Source organism: Procambarus clarkii, chromosome 26, assembly GCF_040958095.1.
Source record: "Procambarus clarkii isolate CNS0578487 chromosome 26, FALCON_Pclarkii_2.0, whole genome shotgun sequence".
NCBI classification, from domain to species: Eukaryota; Metazoa; Arthropoda; class Malacostraca; order Decapoda; family Cambaridae; genus Procambarus; species Procambarus clarkii.
The window spans coordinates 43,138,907-43,158,108 of record NC_091175.1 but is presented as its reverse complement, the minus strand read 5'-3'; the positions used below and the strand labels follow the sequence as shown (position 1 = coordinate 43,158,108).

The 19,202-nt window shown below is 46.9% G+C and overlaps 2 protein-coding genes across 2 annotated transcripts; both read right to left on the bottom strand.

Moving 5' to 3' along the window:
• Nucleotides 1–10,051: 10,051 nt before the first annotated feature.
• Nucleotides 10,052–11,764, bottom strand: LOC138368784 (protein O-linked-mannose beta-1,2-N-acetylglucosaminyltransferase 1-like). Its single transcript, XM_069331481.1, has one exon. It carries the CDS (start codon nt 11,628–11,630, stop codon nt 10,071–10,073), a length of 1,560 nt encoding a protein of 519 aa, XP_069187582.1. The 5' UTR covers nt 11,631–11,764; the 3' UTR covers nt 10,052–10,070.
• Nucleotides 11,765–16,051: 4,287 nt separating this feature from the next.
• LOC138368954 (sperm acrosomal protein FSA-ACR.1-like) lies at nt 16,052–16,687 on the bottom strand. The gene has a single exon (XM_069331681.1). It carries the CDS (start codon nt 16,685–16,687, stop codon nt 16,052–16,054), a length of 636 nt encoding a protein of 211 aa, XP_069187782.1.
• Between the last annotated feature and the right edge of the window lie 2,515 nt (nt 16,688–19,202).

The following is a 19,202-nucleotide window of genomic DNA, read 5'->3' as shown; positions in this document are numbered from 1 at the left end:
GAAACAATGGGTATTTGTTTCAAAAACAAATCCAACTCCTTCAAAAAGCTAGCAGCACTTTTACCCCAGGCACCAAGTGTCTCTGAGGCAATGGGGACAAAATTGTAGTGGTGCTCAAGGTCTCTGTATTTACGTGACTTGGCCGCTTCCCGGTGATTGGCAGCTCCTTCTGCTTGTGTAGCACTGAAGTCAACATAGGTATTGGCTAAAGTTGAAACGCAAGTGTAGTCCCACACCAACTGTCTACCATTCTTCCAGGGGTTCACCGTGATTCCGTCTGGGCGACCGACAGGCTCATCAGAGTTGCGGGACATTAGGTAACGGGGCTCTCTCTCTGCTGGACAACCAGGCTGTGGTAAGGCTTCTCTTAATAATGTCATTGACCTCGGCGTGTCTTGCATGCCATCCTCCTGTCCTTTGGCAGAGGATGGCATGCATCCTCCTGTCGGCCTCTGCCTCGCCGCAAATACACCTGTATTCGGTGTGGATTGGGGCAGCGAGGCGGAGAGCCACGGCAATTCGGAGGGCCTGCAGGTGTGAGACAGGTGCCGGTTGCTGACATTGGGGCTGCTAATAGGAAATCACCTGCATGGGGAGCTGCTACAGCTCTAAGTCGGGCAGTATCATGTGGTGTTGTTGCAGCTTCTAGCAAAGTCGCAGCTTCTTGGTCGGCAATGGGCGATCCCAGCTGGATTGCTTATGGGCTTCAGAAGGCGGTGGTTGGGGTGCTGGTCCTGCGAGAGAGTACCCATTTTGTTGTGCAGTCTGTGAAACTGGGATCATGTACCCCTGCCTGTTGAACTAGGTGCTCAGGTAGGATTTCCTTCACCAAGTTGTCAGACCCCACTGAAGAGGACAGGAACGCTGGTACAGCAATTTGTGTTGCTGTGCGCACGCCAAGGCCCCCGAGTCTGACAGGAAGGGTGGCCTGTTTCCACTGTAAGTCGCTGAGGGAAAGATTGAGGGCTTTTTCTAGTGTTGATTTCAGCAAGCTGTCGTACTCTTCTAATTTAATATTGTTGAAAGATGGCAAACATCTTAGAAAGTAGGTCAGCCTGGGGAGGGACAAGCATCTGGTGATGAGGTAAAGTACATCATGAGCATCGATGTCTTCAATCCTCTCGTTCATCCTCTTCAGGTCAGTGATCTTCTTACCAAGGACCCCGTCGATGGCATTCCTTCCAAGAGGAGCACCTAGGAGTGTGCTGTCCTCAGGGTTGGTTGTATAATGTCAGGCAAAACAACCTTTATTTGCTCTATTATGTGCAGGTTGGTGGAGGTTATTTCGCACTTGGAAGGGTTCAGGGTGAGGCCAAGGCTTGCTCCTTGCTCCTGAATTATTCTTATGTCGTCCAAGAGTGAGGCTGGGGAGCCGGCCAGAGTACCATCATCCAAAAACCAAATGTTGAGCTCACTGGACAGGTTATCGGTGACTTCCTTGATAACTAGGCAGAAAAGAAAGGGAGCCAGGGGGTCACCCTGTTGGACACCTTCTTGTGATTCAATTTCAAGTTCCCCAAAAAGTAGAGTTAGATTCTTGCTGTAGCATGAGTTTACAAACGGGTAGAGGGAAGGAAAAAGGCGATGAACTGCACTGAGTACTGCATCCCTTCTAACCAGATTGAAAGCATTTTTGAAGTCCAGCTTTATCAGGGCTTTTTCATTCGTAATGTTGGCAATGTAGGCTCTAGCTGCATGAGCCGCTGCCTCACACCCTTGGGGAATGCCAAACCCAAGCTGTTTTGGCTTCAGCATGTCGGCTGCTGCCTGACTAACTGCTCTAGCAGCAGCCTAAGCGACGAGACGCCGGAGTGAATTGGCCCACAGCTATCGGTCTGATTCCTCCATCTTTTTTCCTCAGGACACAGAGGGTAGCGCCAAAAAAGAGAGGCCGTATGGTCTCTGGTATGTTGCCAGCTAGACATCAGCTATATATACATATATATATTTTGCAGACATATTATTGAATATGAAAGAAAGGGTGAGATCACCGCACAATTCAAAATTGTGCGGTGATCTCACCACTCAATTCGCACAATTTTAAATTGTGCGAATTGAGCACAATTCTTCTCAATTTTTTATGTTTTTCTTCACTTGAGAAGGAAGTTGAAAAATTAACTCTCCAAAGTTAATTTTACAATTTTATTAATGTCTGGCGCTAGGAGATGAGTTTCGTTGATACTTGTCAACATCAGAGGCAGAGATCAAATGGTTACAAATTGATTGATTGATGATGATTAAGTCACCCAAGAGGTAGCACGGGCATGAATAGCCTGTAAGGTTACAAGTTGATTGATTGATGATTGCTGAAGATTAAACTACCTTAGAGGTGGCACGGACTATGAATTGTCCGTAAGTGGTAGAATATTTGTTCAGTAAATGTATACAGTGTGTTGAGGTTGCATTTAATCGTCAGGCTGCTGTCGTGGGGGAGGATTACTGCTTGACAGTCTTCATGAGGGTCTCCAGCTGCTGGACACCTGTTTTGACCAGAAGAGTGGCAGTGTTGACGGCTTCAGGGTGGTTACTACAAGATTCAGGGGCTCTTAAAGCTCTTCTAATGTCGTTGGTTGCTTCACATTCCAGGAGATAGTGAAGTAGGGGATTTTCTGTGATTGTTTGGCAGAAGATGCACTCTCTCTGTTGGGGTTCACCAATCTCCCAGTTGTATTTGTAACCTAGACGTAGTCTGTGTAACCGAACTGCTATTTCCCTGTGGATTCCTTTTGGGATGTTTAACCTTTCTAACTTGGTTGCCTGAAGATACCATGTTGCAGAGGGCGAACCTTCAGCTATTCTCTGGTGTAGATAGGCTTTGTTGAGATGTGAGAGGTTTTTGGTGATGTTTGATGTTTTTATGTACTCTAGGCTTTGTTGAATTGTTTCATGTATCACTGGATGACGAGTTGCCAATTTAGAAATTTCATCGGCTTTCTCATTTAATGGGATTCCAACATGGGATGGGATCCAGTTTAGGGTGATGTTAAGTCTTTTGCCTTTAACTACTGCTCTATGATACAAAATGGTGGTAATTATTTCCACGTTTTCTTTCCACTTCCTTTTTCCTAATATTTAAAGTGCAGCTTTCGAGTCTGTGTATATGATTGCATTTTGAGTGTTTTATGCAATCACATATGCTGAATGCCTGTTGTATGGCGAAACAGCTCCTGTTTGGGTTGATGATAATGGTCCTCCCAGTCTCCTATATGCCTGTTCACTGTCCGTGCAAAGAGCAGCTGCCAGCACTCTCATATTCTGTGTCCACCGATCCGTCTGTGAAGAGGTGGGTGGCTCCTGCTACTGCAATGCTGCTTATCTGCTTTTCTATGATGCACCTTAGGATTGTTGGATCATAGGCAGCCTTTTTCATCGGGAGACTTTCCATTACTATTTTGAAGGTAGGCTCCTCCCACAGTGGGGAACAAATGTAGTTTGGGTGTGGTTGATCACCCCCTCTATCAACAACCCTGCTTTTTATTTGTAGTCTGTTTAAGACATTTCCCGCTCTGTCAGCCCAAGAGTTTCCGTTTTTTTGGCAAAGCCTAACCACCAAGGCCTGCTGTACTGGGACTGGATCAGGGGAAATAATTATCTTATTGATATTTGTAGCTGTTCTTTGAGATATTCTTTCTTGAAGAGAGGGGCAAACCCGTTTCCAGTCTTAGAGTTTTAAGCCTGGTCCACATGGGGGCTCCCAGGGCGGCTCTCATAGCATTGTTTTGGGCAACTTTAAGCTTTTTCCACTGTTGGTGTGATAGACTTGTGAGTGCAGGTGCGGCATAGTCGATCACTGATCTGACTGCCTGTACATAGTATGTGCGAAGACTTGCAGACTTGGCTCCTCCAGAGAGGGAGGTTAGCGACCTGAAGATTGCCGTCTGGGCCGCAGTTCTCACTCTTAAGTAAGTGACCTCAGCATTAAAATTCATGTGTGTGTCCAGGATTATTCCTAGATACTGATAGGTGTCGACCCATTCAATTGGTTGACCCTGTACTGTGAGTTGGATGTTGGGCTTCGCTATTTTCATGGGCATGGCTTTTGTCTTTGTGGGCTTGAGTTTGATACCAACCTGTTTTGCTTCTTTACTGATGCAGTCTAAGCATTTGGGTGCAAGGCGCGCCGCATCCCTTCCCTTTATGATGATGACAAAGTCGTCTGCGTAATTTAATAGCCTGCACTGATGTGGGAGTTTCAGCCTCATTATTCTTACCAGTGAACTGTTGAGGAGAAGGGAGCTGAGAATGCCTAATTGCCGTGTACCATTTTCATGTCTTTTGTACTTCAGAGACTGTGCCATGAAGTTTTACTCTTGCTTCTCTGTTTATGAGACAGTTTTTGGTCCAGGAGAGCAGGTTGCCTCTGACCTTTCTGTCGATGAATAATAGCTGGGGCGCTAGCCAGTTCAAAGGCCTTCTCGAGGTTCAAGAATATCAGCATTCCTGGTCTGTTATTTAAGTGGGCTAACAGAGTTGTAGTACATTCCACTGTGCCAACCCTCTTCTATAGGCATATATGTCATGGTGCAGTTTAGGCATTTTCCACTCAAGTCTGTTGAGTGCCATTCTGTTGGCCGTCTTGGCTGCACAGCTTTGGAGAGAGATGGGCCTGGGATTAGCTGGATCTTTGGGTTTTGGGATCGGCACTATGTCTGCTCTATTCCAAGCAGAAGGTCTAGTTTGAGAAGTCCAGGCTAAATTAATTAACCTTAGGTATGCAGGATCTCCCTTTGGGCCGAGGTTTCTAATCATTTTATAGGTTATTTTGTCGTCTCCAGGGGATGTATCCTTGGAGTTTTTCTTAGCCCGATTGAGATCTTCCAGTGTGAAAGAGGCATTAGAGTCAGAGACGTCTGCACATGCTGTAAGGATTATGTGCCACTTTTCTTCCTCTAATCCTGCCTGCACTGCTAATACATCTGGTGGAAGCTGATTGCTGGCTGCTCTTTCTGCAAACCTGGTTGCCAGTACTTTGGCTTCCTGATGTTGCCAGTACTTTCCTTAGGGTGTGGGGCTTTAGGTGTTTTATTTCCTTTGGCTCGGTGGATTTGCTACTACATCACTCCGAGAGAGGTGTGTTCATTCAGATGTGAACACCATTCCAGCCACTTTTGTTCTTTTATTATCCTGGTCTCTTGATGCACATGATCCTTGACCTCAGAAAGTAAGGTCCTATTGCGGTCACTTGGCTGCTTTTTGTATAGCTTTCTTGTGCTGTTGAGTCTATGATTGAGTTCTTTGACACGTTCGCAATAGTACCAGTGATCTTTGTGGTGTCTGGTGGATGTTTTTTTTTCAGTGGGATTGAGTAGTTGGCTGCACTTTGAATCGCTTCGACAAAATCTTGTTCTGCCTGATTAATGTCTTCGGGAACTTCATAGTTTCTAAGCCACTCTGAAATCAGGTTTTGAAATTGGTTCCATTTTGCAGAAGCAGAGTTCCAGGCTTCAGATGGAGATGGTGGGGTGGGTAGATTTAACTATAGATCAATTTGGACCCCATAGTGGTCGCTTGTGAGTGTGGGCTCAACTGACCATGTTGCTGCATCTCTTAGGGAGGCTGAAACGAAGGTAAGGTCTAATCTGCCTCCTTGGATGTGGATGGGTTCATTCTTGTTTAGGATTTGGATTTCTGGTAGCTGGTCTAGTAGATGTTCTATGTGAGCGCCGGCCTCATTTGTTGTGTTCGAGCCTAGTGCCAATCGATAATGGACATTAAAATTACCACAAATGATTGTGTTTGATGTAGTCGCATGTCCAAATAACATCGAGAGATCCATTTCAGCACATGGAGACCTTTAAACATTAAACACTTCAAGTTTGTCGTGTTATAGCTCAATGGATACTCCTATTACCTCTGTCCCTGGCCCACAGTCGGGTGGGCTGGATATAGGCTTGGAAATCAGGTCACATTTCACATAGATGGCACATCCTCTGGATTGCCCGTTAACACATGGAAGGAAGAAGCCTCGATAGCCTGAGATTATAGGTTATAAACCGGCTCGAAGCAAGCTCTCCTATAGTATCAGGATGTCAATGCCTTTGATTGCTACTATTCATTGCAAGTATTACAATTTTGTGTGCAGCCCTTGCGCATTCCACTGCAGGATCTTTATTCCTCTATGTTGTTGGAACTTGCTGATATTACCGTGGTATCCATGGAGTCTTATGAACACGCCATGGAAGTTGAAACTGGAGTTGAGGATCTTGGTGTACTTGAAATTGACTCATCAAGGTCGCTTTCAGACGTATTGGACTCTACATGTTTTTTTATGAGAGTGCTTCCTGCCTTGCATTCTTGAAGATGAGGATATCGTTTTTTTTTTTTTTGAGCTTGTGCTCAATTGCATTTCAAGTATCTGTGGTTTATTTGATTCCGTGTATGGACACCAAACTTTCGACCAATTCGCTAAAAACCAAGGTTTTTAGCATTGGCCAGAGGGTGTCCAGTTGTGCAGGAGCATTATTTACTGTTATGATGGTTTGGGGCCTTTACTCTCTGGCCCTTATCAGTAGAAACGTTGACACTCATGCTATCATTGCCCCCAGTGTACTTACTGAACTCAATGCGCGCGCGACTACGTTGAACTATTTTTTTGTGGCCCCCTCAGCCATCCCTCTGTCCTGGACGGAGGCCTTCACACCCTCCACCATGGCCGATGATGGAGGGCCATGTGCCCTCTCCACCTGGTTTAGTCTTGGTGAGCTCCACACTGTTTTTGTAGGCAGGGGAGCTGGTATGTTTTGGGTGGGGCTTCTGCTCTGCTGTAGGCATGGGAGGGGTTCGTTTGAATCCTTTTATGCCTTTTGGGGCATCTTAAGTTCCAGGTGTGTTGTGCCTTGGAGCAATTCGGGCACTTGGCTTGGACGGGCTGGTTCGCCTTGTGTTTATCAAGGCATATTTTCGTGTCTTGGGGCTGGCTGCAGACTCCACACCTCACTGGGCATCGGCAACTGTCCTTGTGATGCCCAAATCTCTGACATTTCAAACATCTGAGGAGCTCTGGGATGTAAGGCCTGTGTTGGAACACGCCCCAAATGCCAAGATCAAGTTTCTCCGGGATCCGTCCTCTTACTGTGAGAAGGACTAGTCGGATTTTCTGCTTCGTGGTTTTTACCTGGCATCTTTCTGCTGACACCACATAATTCAGCTTTTAGAGATGATCTAAGGCCATATGCAAGGGATAGTGGAGGACAATGATTTTCCTTATTTTGTCCTCTTGCTTGAGTTCGTCGCATTTTCTGTAATTTTTAAGAATCGTTACAGCTGTCTCGTCTTTGGGCCTCAAAATATATTCGCCTCTCAGGTTTGGCTTTGCTCTGATCTTGAGCTGGGGATACTCTCTTTCAAGGTCCACTACAGTGGGTTACAAGTCTTTGTGCTGCCAAACATAGCGGGGGTGCACGTTAAGCACTTCACTTTTAGGCCAATAGGCCCACTACATCCTACCAACCTCCAATGTTTTCACGGTTGTTGGAGCAGAACATTGTAAGTTTCGTCGTGTTTTCGAAGATAGCAGCGAGTAATTTAGTGTTAGTTAGCTTGATTAGTTTGGTGTCTAAAGCCTTGCCAATGTCCAGTCTCATAGTGTTGCTGTATTTGTGGATTGTTTTGTGTTGTTTGTCAGGACATCTCTGGTGGTGATCTCGCTATGAATAGAAACTATATGTTCCTTCATATGACTTTCTTCTTTCTGCACAGTTAGACACCTTGAAAGGGATGTTGTTGTCTTGCCTATATATATTGAATTCGTTGGAGCTGACAGTCCTCAAGTGTGCATGGGCGACATTCACCTAATTCAAGTTTTTTTGCTCTTATAGTATATTATTAGTTCATTCCTCTGTTTAGTGTCACTAGAAGTCCCATTTCTATCAAAACAAAATTCAGGACTCTTTCTTCCGTTTGTGGGCCGTGAAATAGAACTTCCTGAAGATTATTTTAATAGTAGGGGCTCGGTAATGTACTGTTGTCTGCTTCATCTGAAGTTGCTTAGCGGCTCACCATTCTTTTGAGGATTTCCTTGCCAATGTCCATTAGTAGTAGGCATCCTTCAGTCTCGGGGGACTACGGAGTTGCGCTCTGGTTGTCAAGGCTGGAGTGTCCTCTCCAGGGCGCAAAGCCTGGGTAGGTCGATATGGAGGAGAAACTGCATCCATGCAGCAGGTCCCCCCTATCCACACTACTGAAATTCTCCAATAGAAAGGCAAACGCCAACATTCATGTTTCCAGTGCCGTCCCAGGAGCTGCCAGAACGAGGGTGAAGGCAACAGTGACCTGCCTTAGGGGTTCTGGAATTTTCCTTGAGGTTGACTCCTGAAGCCCATCCCAAAAGGGGTTATGGCTGCGAGGCAGTGGAGATTTGAGATCAGGGTTTTATTTCTCCCTAGATGAGCTGCCTTCCCAGGCTGTCGAGTCCCATCTACCCGGAGCAGGTGGTTGTAAGGCGCCAGAGACACGAGCTCATGCACAAGGACGAGGACCTGAAGGGCCACCCCTGGAACTTCTCCTGCAGCAAGCTGGTAGCCTCGCTGAGGACCCTGCAGAACCTCACTGAGGAGGACTGGGAGTGCTCCGGGGACAACTACACACTACAACACACAACTCATATCTATATAAATAAAAATGTAAATGCTCATTTGTTCTAAATCGCTAATCTCCGAAAGATTTTCACCGATTGATTTGAAATTTTGACACAACGTTCCATTCGTATACGAGCGTGTTTTTATATACATACTATATAGATGCCACGTCTGTGACAGGTAAAAACATGCATTTTTGAACAACTTTTTTTTCAAGTTTGTTTTCATGTGATGGAAATCTCTGAAAACTCTTTATCGATTGCTTTGAAATTTTGACACAACGTTGCATTTGAATACATGAATGTTTTTATATACCTACTATACATGCCACACCTGTGACAGGTAAAAACTTAAAAAAAAAAAAACAGTGCCATCTGTTGCACATAAGAGCAACACACACTGCAATCTCCAAAAGTTCTTCCACCGATTGCTTTGAAATGTTGACACAATGTTCCATTCAAATACGCCTGTGTTTTTCTACACCTACTATATAGATGCTTTTTTAAAAAAAAGAGCATCATCTGTTGCACGTAAAAACAAAACATGTAATATTAAATATGTTACGATTCCATTTCAATGTTTTCGATTGCATTGATAAGTTGAATTTCATAGATTTCAAATTATTTTCATTTTGTTTTAAATATTTTGTGGGACATTGCATTGGAATTGAGCTGTGTTGTTTACTCTACAGTTCATTTCGTAAGTAAACTGATTTTTTTTATTTTTTCATTTCGTTTATTTAACTGTTCTTCTTATATTTCAGTGATGGGAACATCAGGTCATTTGATGTTCCCATTTTTCTGATGGGAACATCAGATCATTTGGGAACACATCGGACGAGGGAGTGGAGATTGGTGGGGAGGACGAGGGGACGGGAGGACAATGGGATTGGGGAGGCGGTAATGGTGGTGAGAACGACAGGATGGGGGAGGGGGGTAATGGTGGGGAGGACGAGGGGACGGGGAGTAGGGGATGGTGGGGTGGATGAGGGGACGGGGGAGTGGTGGGAATGACGAGGGGGAACGTGGGAGTGGGGGGATGGTAAGGAGGACGAGGGGACTAGGAAGGGAGGGGAAAGGTGGGGAGGACAGAGGAGTGTTGCTGAGCCACAGCAACGCGTGGTCAGGTACAGCTAGTACGATGATAATATCGTCATCACCATCATAATAATATTGTAATAATATATAAAAATTATTATAGATTATTATACATATCCATTAGAGTATCCATTATTGATGAGGACCTGCCTTACTCTACAGGGTTCGTCAACCAGCTTCCAACTAGAGCTGTGTGAGGGCGGGTAAATGGTAACCATTACCGACACCAACCAAAACATTGAATTAATAATATGTGATTTATGTGTTCATAATTGCTAGTATTATTATTGTTATTACTATTATTAAAACAAATTTATTCTGGTTTATTGCACTTAATTATTAATAAAGAATGGATAAAAAAAAACTAAGTTTTGTCTTTATTTCTTACAAGCAATACCTATGAATGTAATAAGTATTGAGGTGGTTTGGTGAAGAGTGATGACAAAAGTGTGTGATAATTGTTCTGGGTTGTGTTGAAGAGTAATATATCGAGGGTGTCTGAGAACCTGGTGGTGTGAGCACTCAACTCTTCTGGGGTGAGGAGCGAGGTGTTGTACACCCGGCCATGGCTTGGCTTCACCTGGGTGTACCTGGAGAAGGGTACACCTACATAGTAAACTCTCGTGTATGCTGTCTCGCTGCCCTTCAAAACTGGAGGTGTGTAGTAGTTGAAGCCGTACCTGTTGAATGGGTGTTGTGCGGGCGGTGGGTGTTGTGCGGCCGGTGGGTGTTGTGCGGGCGGTGGGTGTTGTGCAGGCGGTGGGTGTTGTGCGGGCGGTGGGTGTTGTGCGGGCGGTGGGTGTTGTGCAGGCGGTGGGTGTTGTGCGGGCGGTGGGTGTTGTGCGGGCGGTGGGTGTTGTGCGGGCGGTGGGTGTTGTGCGGGCGGTGGGTGTTGTGCGGGCAGAGGGTGTTGGTGGCAGGCGAAGAAGGCCAGGTGAACTCCGCTGTGGTTGTCCTGCTCTGACATGGAATGAAGTCCAGCACACTGACCCAGTAGTATCCAGCTGCTGATGTCCTCAGCTTCGGTTTGGCTGTAGAATGCCACCAAAGGTCCAGAGGCCGTACTTGCCCTCAGTGGGAAGTGTGGATTACAGGGGGTCATGGCTTCTACTGCTGTAGCCTCCGTCAGCCCCTTCAAGAAGTCTGCCTCGTGCGTGGCATGGAACATTAACTCAGCGTTGAGTAGAGGCACGTGTGAGGCATGCAGGAGAGGGCGGTGCCATGCTTCATATTCATGCATGTAGGCCACTGTGTTGGTACCCATGCCGTAGTGTCTCAAGCGGCTCACCTCTGGGTATACGCACTCTCTCTCATTACGAACACTGTCGTATAGCCAGTAGTCATACGTGTGTATGTCCAGGCCCTCTATACTAGAGGGCCACACCTCTAGTGCTTCACGCACGAAGTTCAGTGTCACAGCGAAGCCCCAGGACACCTGTACGCTGCCACGTCTGACGTACTGCGCGCCACGGCCTCTGCGCATGTCTGGCAGGAAGGAGAAGGCGTTGACGCAGTAGAGTGTTGGGTCTGCGTGCAGGAGACCGAGGGTCTGGCTCATGAAAGAGAAGAAGTCTGGCGAGACCTCGACATCCTCGTCGAGGAATATAACCGCCGGGGCGTCGGGGAAGGTGCGGGCAGCCACCTGGAAGACACTGCGGTAGTAGCGGAAGAGCTTGCTGTTGCCTTCACCCTGGACGGTAAGCTTGATAAAGTTGACGCCGAGAAGACGCAGGAGTCGCGTTGTTGACGACGGCGCGTCGCCGAGAACGACGAGGACGTTCTGCTGCTGTGCGCCGGGTGTTGCCAGCAGGGTAGTGAGTGTGTGGTAGAGGTACTGGTGTCTGCTGCCTGCCGTCAACACCACCTTGACACCAGCCAGGACCCATTGCCGCTCCACGGGTGGGGCAGAGGGCCATGGCAATGGATCAGGGGCCGACTCGTCACAGAGGCCGCCCATGGCACCGTGAGCTGCACAGTACTGCCAGCGGGCAGCATCACTGGCACTTGTGACAGGAGGCAGGTGGTCATAGAGGGGAACCAACACACCCTCAGCATACACACTGTTGCTAGTGTACTCCGGCCCATACTCCACCTGAAAACACACGATAGGAATTAGTCGTCTTGTAAGTTAATACTAATCATAAGCGACCATACGAGTAATAAATACTCATACTCCGCCCAAGTAAAAGAGAAACAAGCAACACTTAGTGGGCCAGCCAGAGGCTTAGGGCCCGCGCAGGAATATCCCTGCAAAAAAAAAATAAAAATACTAATCATGTCATTAATGTGTTGGTGATAACTGGGGGTACCGAAGTGCACTGTCCTCACCTGGATAGTGAGGAGGTGCTCCAGTATTCTATAGTGAATACTCTAATAGATTTGACTACAATGACTGTGCATGTTGGGATTTTCCTATTTCCGGGGCCCTGTCTCTAACCATTATAACCCACTCAATAATTTGGATTTCAGTGCACGTCGTTCAGTTTCAGCAATATTACACATAATCTTGCTGAGTTTCGTTGTTGTAGTTTGGTTTTCGAAGGCGACACGTTCAGATGACTCAGAGAAGTATACAGCCTCCATCTTAACCTACCTTTACCTATCATAAACTATGCTAACATAATCTATTGTAATCTAACCTTTCCTAAGCTAGTCTTACTTGTATTCATCTAGTTACATTTTACTTTATATCTTTTTGATGAGGTTTACTGCATCAAAGGTATTTTTAAACACGCGATATATCTGATATATTAATGATGCATTAACGTTTCTCATATTATTAGAGGAATACATGAAGAAATCAGCAGGAGACAGACAGACACACACTGACCAGCGGCACTCCTAATAAAGCGGAAATGGAAGTTTGAAAACCTGGAAAATCGGGGTACCAATGAGAACACAAGCATATGTTCCTTAATGAGGCTCCATCATATATGGAACTCTGACAGCAGATCGGAGGAAGATTGTGATCTTGGTAATCTACAATCCCTCACCAAACAGTAAAAGACCCAAGCAGGAGTATGATGACAACAACAAGGCATGAATAGATGAACTGCAGAAGGCAGCAACATTAGCTCACAGAATGAAGAGCGAAGCTGCTGGTCATGGGGGACCTAAATCATGGAGAGATAAATTGGGAATCAAGGAATCCCCATGGAGGAGACGAAACGTGGGGAGCAAAGTTAGTAGATGTTATAGACAGGAATTTCCTAACACAACATGTGAAGGAAGACACAAGGAAAAAAGGAGGAGATGCACCAAACCTATTAGACCTGATTTTCACCCAGAACGTAGAAGACATCAAGAATTTGGAGCATGAAATACCTCTAGGGGCCAGCGAACATTGTGTCCTAGGCTTTGACTACATGATGGAACTCAAACTTATGACCATGGGACAAGGGACCTGGGAAAGGAGAGTTGACTACAGGAAAGGGGACTACAGGAGGATAAGGGACTATCTGGGTGAAGTGCAGTGGAAGGAAGAAATTAGAGGAAAAACAGTCCAAGATATGATGGACCTAGTCATACAGAAATGCCAGGAGGCCGAAGAGAGATTTATACCAACAGTAAAGGGAAAAAGTAAGAGGGAATATAATAACCCATGGTTTAATAGACAGTGTCAGGAAGCAAAAATGAAAAGCAGGAGGGAGTGGAGGAAGTACAGAAGACAAAGGACAGAGGACAACAGGATCAGATGCAACAGAGCTAGGAATGATTACATTAACATAAGACGAAGATCGGAGAGAAATTATAAGAACGATATTGCGTTCAAAGCGAAAAAGCAACCAAAATTACTACACAGCCATATAAGAAGAAAAATGTCGGTGAACGACCAGGTGACAAGACTAAGAGAATTGCCCAGTTGCTGGAAGAGGGCAAATGTCGTACCGATTTTCAAGAAAGGCGATAGGAAGGAAGCCCATAACTATAGACCTGTATCACTGACAAGCATCCCCTGTTAAATACTTGAGAGAATAATTAGGCTATGACTGGTTGCACACCTGGAGAACATTAGGTTTGTGAACAAACATCAACATGGGTTCTGGAAAGGGAAATCTTGCCTTACAAACCTTTTGGAATTCTATGATAAAATAACGAGGATAAGACAGGACAGAGAAGGTTGGGCAGACTGCATATTTCTGGACTGCCAAAAAGCCTTTGATACAGTACCGCACATGACACTGCTATTCAGACTTGAGAGGCAGGGGGGGGGGGAAAGGTCCTAGCATGGATAAGGAACTACCTAACAGGAAGAAGCCAAAGAGTTACGGTATGGGGCGAGAAGTCGGACTGGGGAACAGTAACGAGTGGAGTACCACAAGGATCGGTGCTGGGAACAATTCTATTCTTAATATACGTTAACGACATGTTTACAGGAGTAGAATTCTACATGTCGATGATCGCAGATGACGCAAAGTTGATGAGAGGACTTGTGACAGATGAGGATTGTAGGATCTTCCAAGAGGACTTGAACAGGTTGCAGAGATGGTCAGAGAAATGGCTACTGGAGTTCAACATGAGCAAATGTAAAGTTATGGATATGGGATTAGTTAATAGACCAAAGGGACAATACACAATGAAGGGGAACTGCCTACCTGTGACGACGCGAGAAAGAAACCTGGGCGTGGACGTAACACGTCCATGCCCAGGCCTAATCTAACTCCTGAGGCACATATAAATAGGATATCGACAGCAGCGTACTTTATACTGGCAAAAGTTAGAACATCATTCAGAAACCTAAGTAAGGAGGCATTTAGGGCGCTTTACACTGCCTACGTGAGGCCAGTCTTAGAGTATGCCGCCTCATCATGGAATCCCCATCTGAAGTAGCATATAAGGAAACTGGAAAAGGTTCAAAAGTTTGCAACGAGACTCGTCTCAGCGTTACGAGGAATGGGGTATGAAGAGTGCCTGAAGGAACTGAGCCTTTCGACACTAGAAAAAAAGAAGGGAGAGGGAGGATATGATAGGAACATATAAAATACTCAGGGGGATTGACAAAGTGGACATAGACGAAATGTTCACACGGAATAGTTACAGAACGAGGGGACATGAGTGGAAGCTTGAAACTCAGATGAGTCACAGAGATGTTAGGAAGTTTTCTTTTCGCGTGAGAGTAGTGGAAAATGGAATGTACTTAAGGAACAGGTTGTGGAAGCAAATTCTATTCATAATTTTAAAACTAGATATGATAGGGAAATTGGACAGGGGTCATTGCTGTAAACAACCGATGACTAGAAAGGCGGGATCCAAGAGTCAATGCTCGATCCTGAAGACACAAATAGGTGAGTACACACAGAAAGGTAGAGGCGCTCAGCGAGGTAATAGGAGCAACATAGTCCTCACTACTTGACAGGGTAGAACTACTTGACAGGGTAGAACTACTTGACAGGGTAGAACTACTGGACAGGGTAGAAATACTTGACAGGGTAGAACTACTTGACAGGGTAGAACTACTTGACAGGGTAGAACTACTGGACAGGGTAGAAATACTTGACAGGGTAGAACTACTTGACAGGGTAGAACTACTTGACAGGGTAGAACTACTGGACAGGGTAGAAATACTTGACAGGGTAGAACTACTTGACAGGGTAGAACTACTTGACAGGGTAGAACTACTTGACAGGGTAGAACTACTGGACAGGGTAGAAATACTTGACAGGGTAGAACTACTTGACAGGGTAGAACTACTTGACAGGGTAGAACTACTTGACAGGGTAGAACTACTTGACAGGGTAGAACTACTGGACAGGGTAGAAATACTTGACAGGGTAGAACTACTGGACAGGGTAGTCCTCACACCACACCGCCTCATTAAGGAACAATTTACCCGCAGGTAATGTACCTGAGAAGTAAATAACATAGACACCACCTTATACACCAGTTTGAGGTCAGTACTTCACACTCCCGTACTTAACCATGCTGTGGTGAACCTGTTATTAACTGTGGTGAGTAGTGGACTATAGCAGAATTTTGAATTGTTTGGTACCATACAAAACTTTCAGCGGTTAGTTCATGTAGGATGTTGATCCGGACATTATATTCAACAGGTCAGATGTAACACAAACAAGGAGCAACGGTTTCAGGCTCAACAAGCCACAATGAAGGACTGAGAACAGGAACATTTTTCACCCACAGGAGTATGAACCCATGGAACCGCCTACCCGCCGAAGCAGTAAATACCAAAACACTTTTAAGTTTTAAAATCTACTTGGAAAAGGTCAAGGCAAATGGGGGGGGGGGCCTTCGACATGCCGCCGGCTTCCTGTCCTCGTCGAAGCCACTAAGGTTGGTGGCCCTCAGGTAAATTTAAGTTTTATTTAATTTATATTTAGACTTCCAGTCTATAGCTGAACATTTTTTTTTTTCAGATTAATTTCAAGGTTTGATTTGACTGCCGTGGTCTTGACTGCCGAGGTCTTGACTGCCGTGGTCTTGTCTGCCGTGGTCTTGACTGCCGAGGTCTTGACTGCCGTTGTCTTGACTGCCGTTGTCTTGACTGCCGTTGTCTTGACTGCCGTGGTCTTGACTGCCGTGGTCTTGACTGCCGTGGTCTTGACTGCCGTGGTCTTGACTGCCGTGGTCTTGACTGCCGTGGTCTTGACTGCCGGGGTCTTGACTGCCGTGGTCTTGACTGCCGTGGTCTTGACTGCCGTGGTCTTGACTGCCGTGGTCCTGGCTGCCGTGGTCTTGACTGCCGTGGTCCTGGCTGCCGTGGTCTTGACTGCCGTGGTCTTGACTGCCGTGGTCTTGACTGCCGTGGTCCTGGCTGCCGTGGTCTTGACTGCCGTGGTCTTGACTGCCGTGGTCCTGGCTGCCGTGGTCTTGACTGCCGTGGTCCTGGCTGCCGTGGTCTTGACTGCCGTGGTCCTGGCTGCCGTGGTCTTGACTGCCGTGGTCCTGGCTGCCGTGGTCTTGACTGCCGTGGTCCTGGCTGCCGTGGTCTTGACTGCCGTGGTCCTGGCTGCCAGACCCAGCCACTTGGCTGCCAGACCCAGCCACTTGGCTGTCCATGTGCCCTGCACAAGTGTTAACTACACATCATACAACACTATAAGACGACAGGCTGCCAGACCCAGCCACTTGGCTGTCCATGTGCCCTGCACAAGTGTTAACTACACATCATACAACACTATAAGACGACAGGCTGCCAGACCCAGCCACTTGGCTGCCCATGTGCCCTGCACAAGTGTTAACTACACATCATACAACACTATAAGACGACAGGCTGCCAGACCCAGCCACTTGGCTGCCCATGTGCCCTGCACAAGTGTTAACTACACATCATACAACACTATAAGACGACAGGCTGCCAGACCCAGCCACTTGGCTGCCCATGTGCCCTGCACAAGTGTTAACTACACATCATACAACACTATAAGACGACAGGCTGCCAGACCCAGCCACTTGGCTGTCCATGTGCCCTGCACAAGTGTTAACTACACATCATACAACACTATAAGACGACAGGCTGCCAGACCCAGCCACTTGGCTGCCCATGTGCCCTGCACAAGTGTTAACTACACATCATACAACACTATAAGACGACAGGCTGCCAGACCCAGCCACTTGGCTGTCCATGTGCCCTGCACAAGTGTTAACTACACATCATACAACACTATAAGACGACAGGCTGCCAGACCCAGCCACTTGGCTGCCCATGTGCCCTGCACAAATGTTAACTACACATCATACAACACTATAAGACGACAGGCTGCCAGACCCAGCCACTTGGCTGCCCATGTGCCCTGCACAAGTGTTAACTACACATCATACAACACTATAAGACGACAGGCTGCCAGACCCAGCCACTTGGCTGCCCATGTGCCCTGCACAAGTGTTAACTACACATCATACAACACTATAAGACGACAGGCTGCCAGACCCAGCCACTTGGCTGCCCATGTGCCCTGCACAAGTGTTAACTACACATCATACAACACTATAAGACGACAGGCTGCCAGACCCAGCCACTTGGCTGCCCATGTGCCCTGCACAAGTGTTAACTACACATCATACAACACTATAAGACGACAGGCTGCCAGACCCAGCCACTTGGCTGCCCATGTGCCCTGCACAAGTGTTAACTACACATCATACAACACTATAAGACGACAGGCTGCCAGACCCAGCCACTTGGCTGCCCATGTGCCCTGCACAAGTGTTAACTAACATCATCCAACAATATAAGACGACAGGCTGCCAGACCCAGCCACTTGGCTGCCCATGTGCCCTGCACAAGTGTTAACTACACATCATACAACACTATAAGACGACAGGCTGCCAGACCCAGCCACTTGGCTGCCCATGTGCCCCTGCACAAGTGTTAACTACACATCATACAACACTATAAGACGACAGGCTGCCAGACCCAGCCACTTGGCTGCCCATGTGCCCTGCACAAGTGTTAACTACACATCATACAACACTATAAGACGACAGGCTGCCAGACCCAGCCACTTGGCTGCCCATGTGCCCTGCACAAGTGTTAACTACACATCATACAACACTATAAGACGACAGGCTGCCAGACCCAGCCACTTGGCTGCCCATGTGCCCTGCACAAGTGTTAACTACACATCATACAACATTATACGACAGGGCTGCCAACCCACTTGGCTGCCCTTGCCCACAAGTGTGTAACTACACATCATACACACTATAAGACGACAGGCTGCCAGACCCAGCCACTTGGCTGCCCATGTGCCCTGCACAAGTGTTAACTACACATCATACAACACTATAAGACGACAGGCGGCCAGACCCAGCCACTTGGCTGCCCCATGTGCCCTGCACAAGTGTTAACTACACAATCATACAACACTATAAGACGACAGGCTGCCAGACCCAGCCACTTGCTGCCCATGTTGCCTGCACAAGTGTTAACTACACATCATACAACACTATAAGACGACAGGCTGCCAGACCCAGCCACTTGGCTGCCCATGTGCCCTGCACAAGTGTTAACTACACATCATACAACACTATAAGACGACAGGCTGCCAGACCCAGCCACTTGGCTGCCCATGTGCCCTGCACAAGTGTTAACTACACATCATACAACACTATAAGACGACAGGCTGCCAGACCCAGCCACTTGGCTGCCCATGTGCCCTGCACAAGTGTTAACTACACATCATACAACACTATAAGACGACAGGCTGCCAGACCCAGCCACTTGGCTGCCCATGTGCCCTGCACAAGTGTTAACTACACATCATACAACACTATAAGACGACAGGCTGCCAGACCCAGCCACTTGGCTGCCCATGTGCCCTGCACAAGTGTTAACTACACATCATACAACACTATAAGACGACAGGCTGCCAGACCCAGCCACTTGGCTGCCCATGTGCCCTGCACAAGTGTTAACTACACATCATACAACACTATAAGACGACAGGCTGCCAGACCCAGCCACTTGGCTGCCCATGTGCCCTGCACAAGTGTTAACTACACATCATACAACACTATAAGACGACAGGCTGCCAGACCCAGCCACTTGGCTGCCCATGTGCCCTGCACAAGT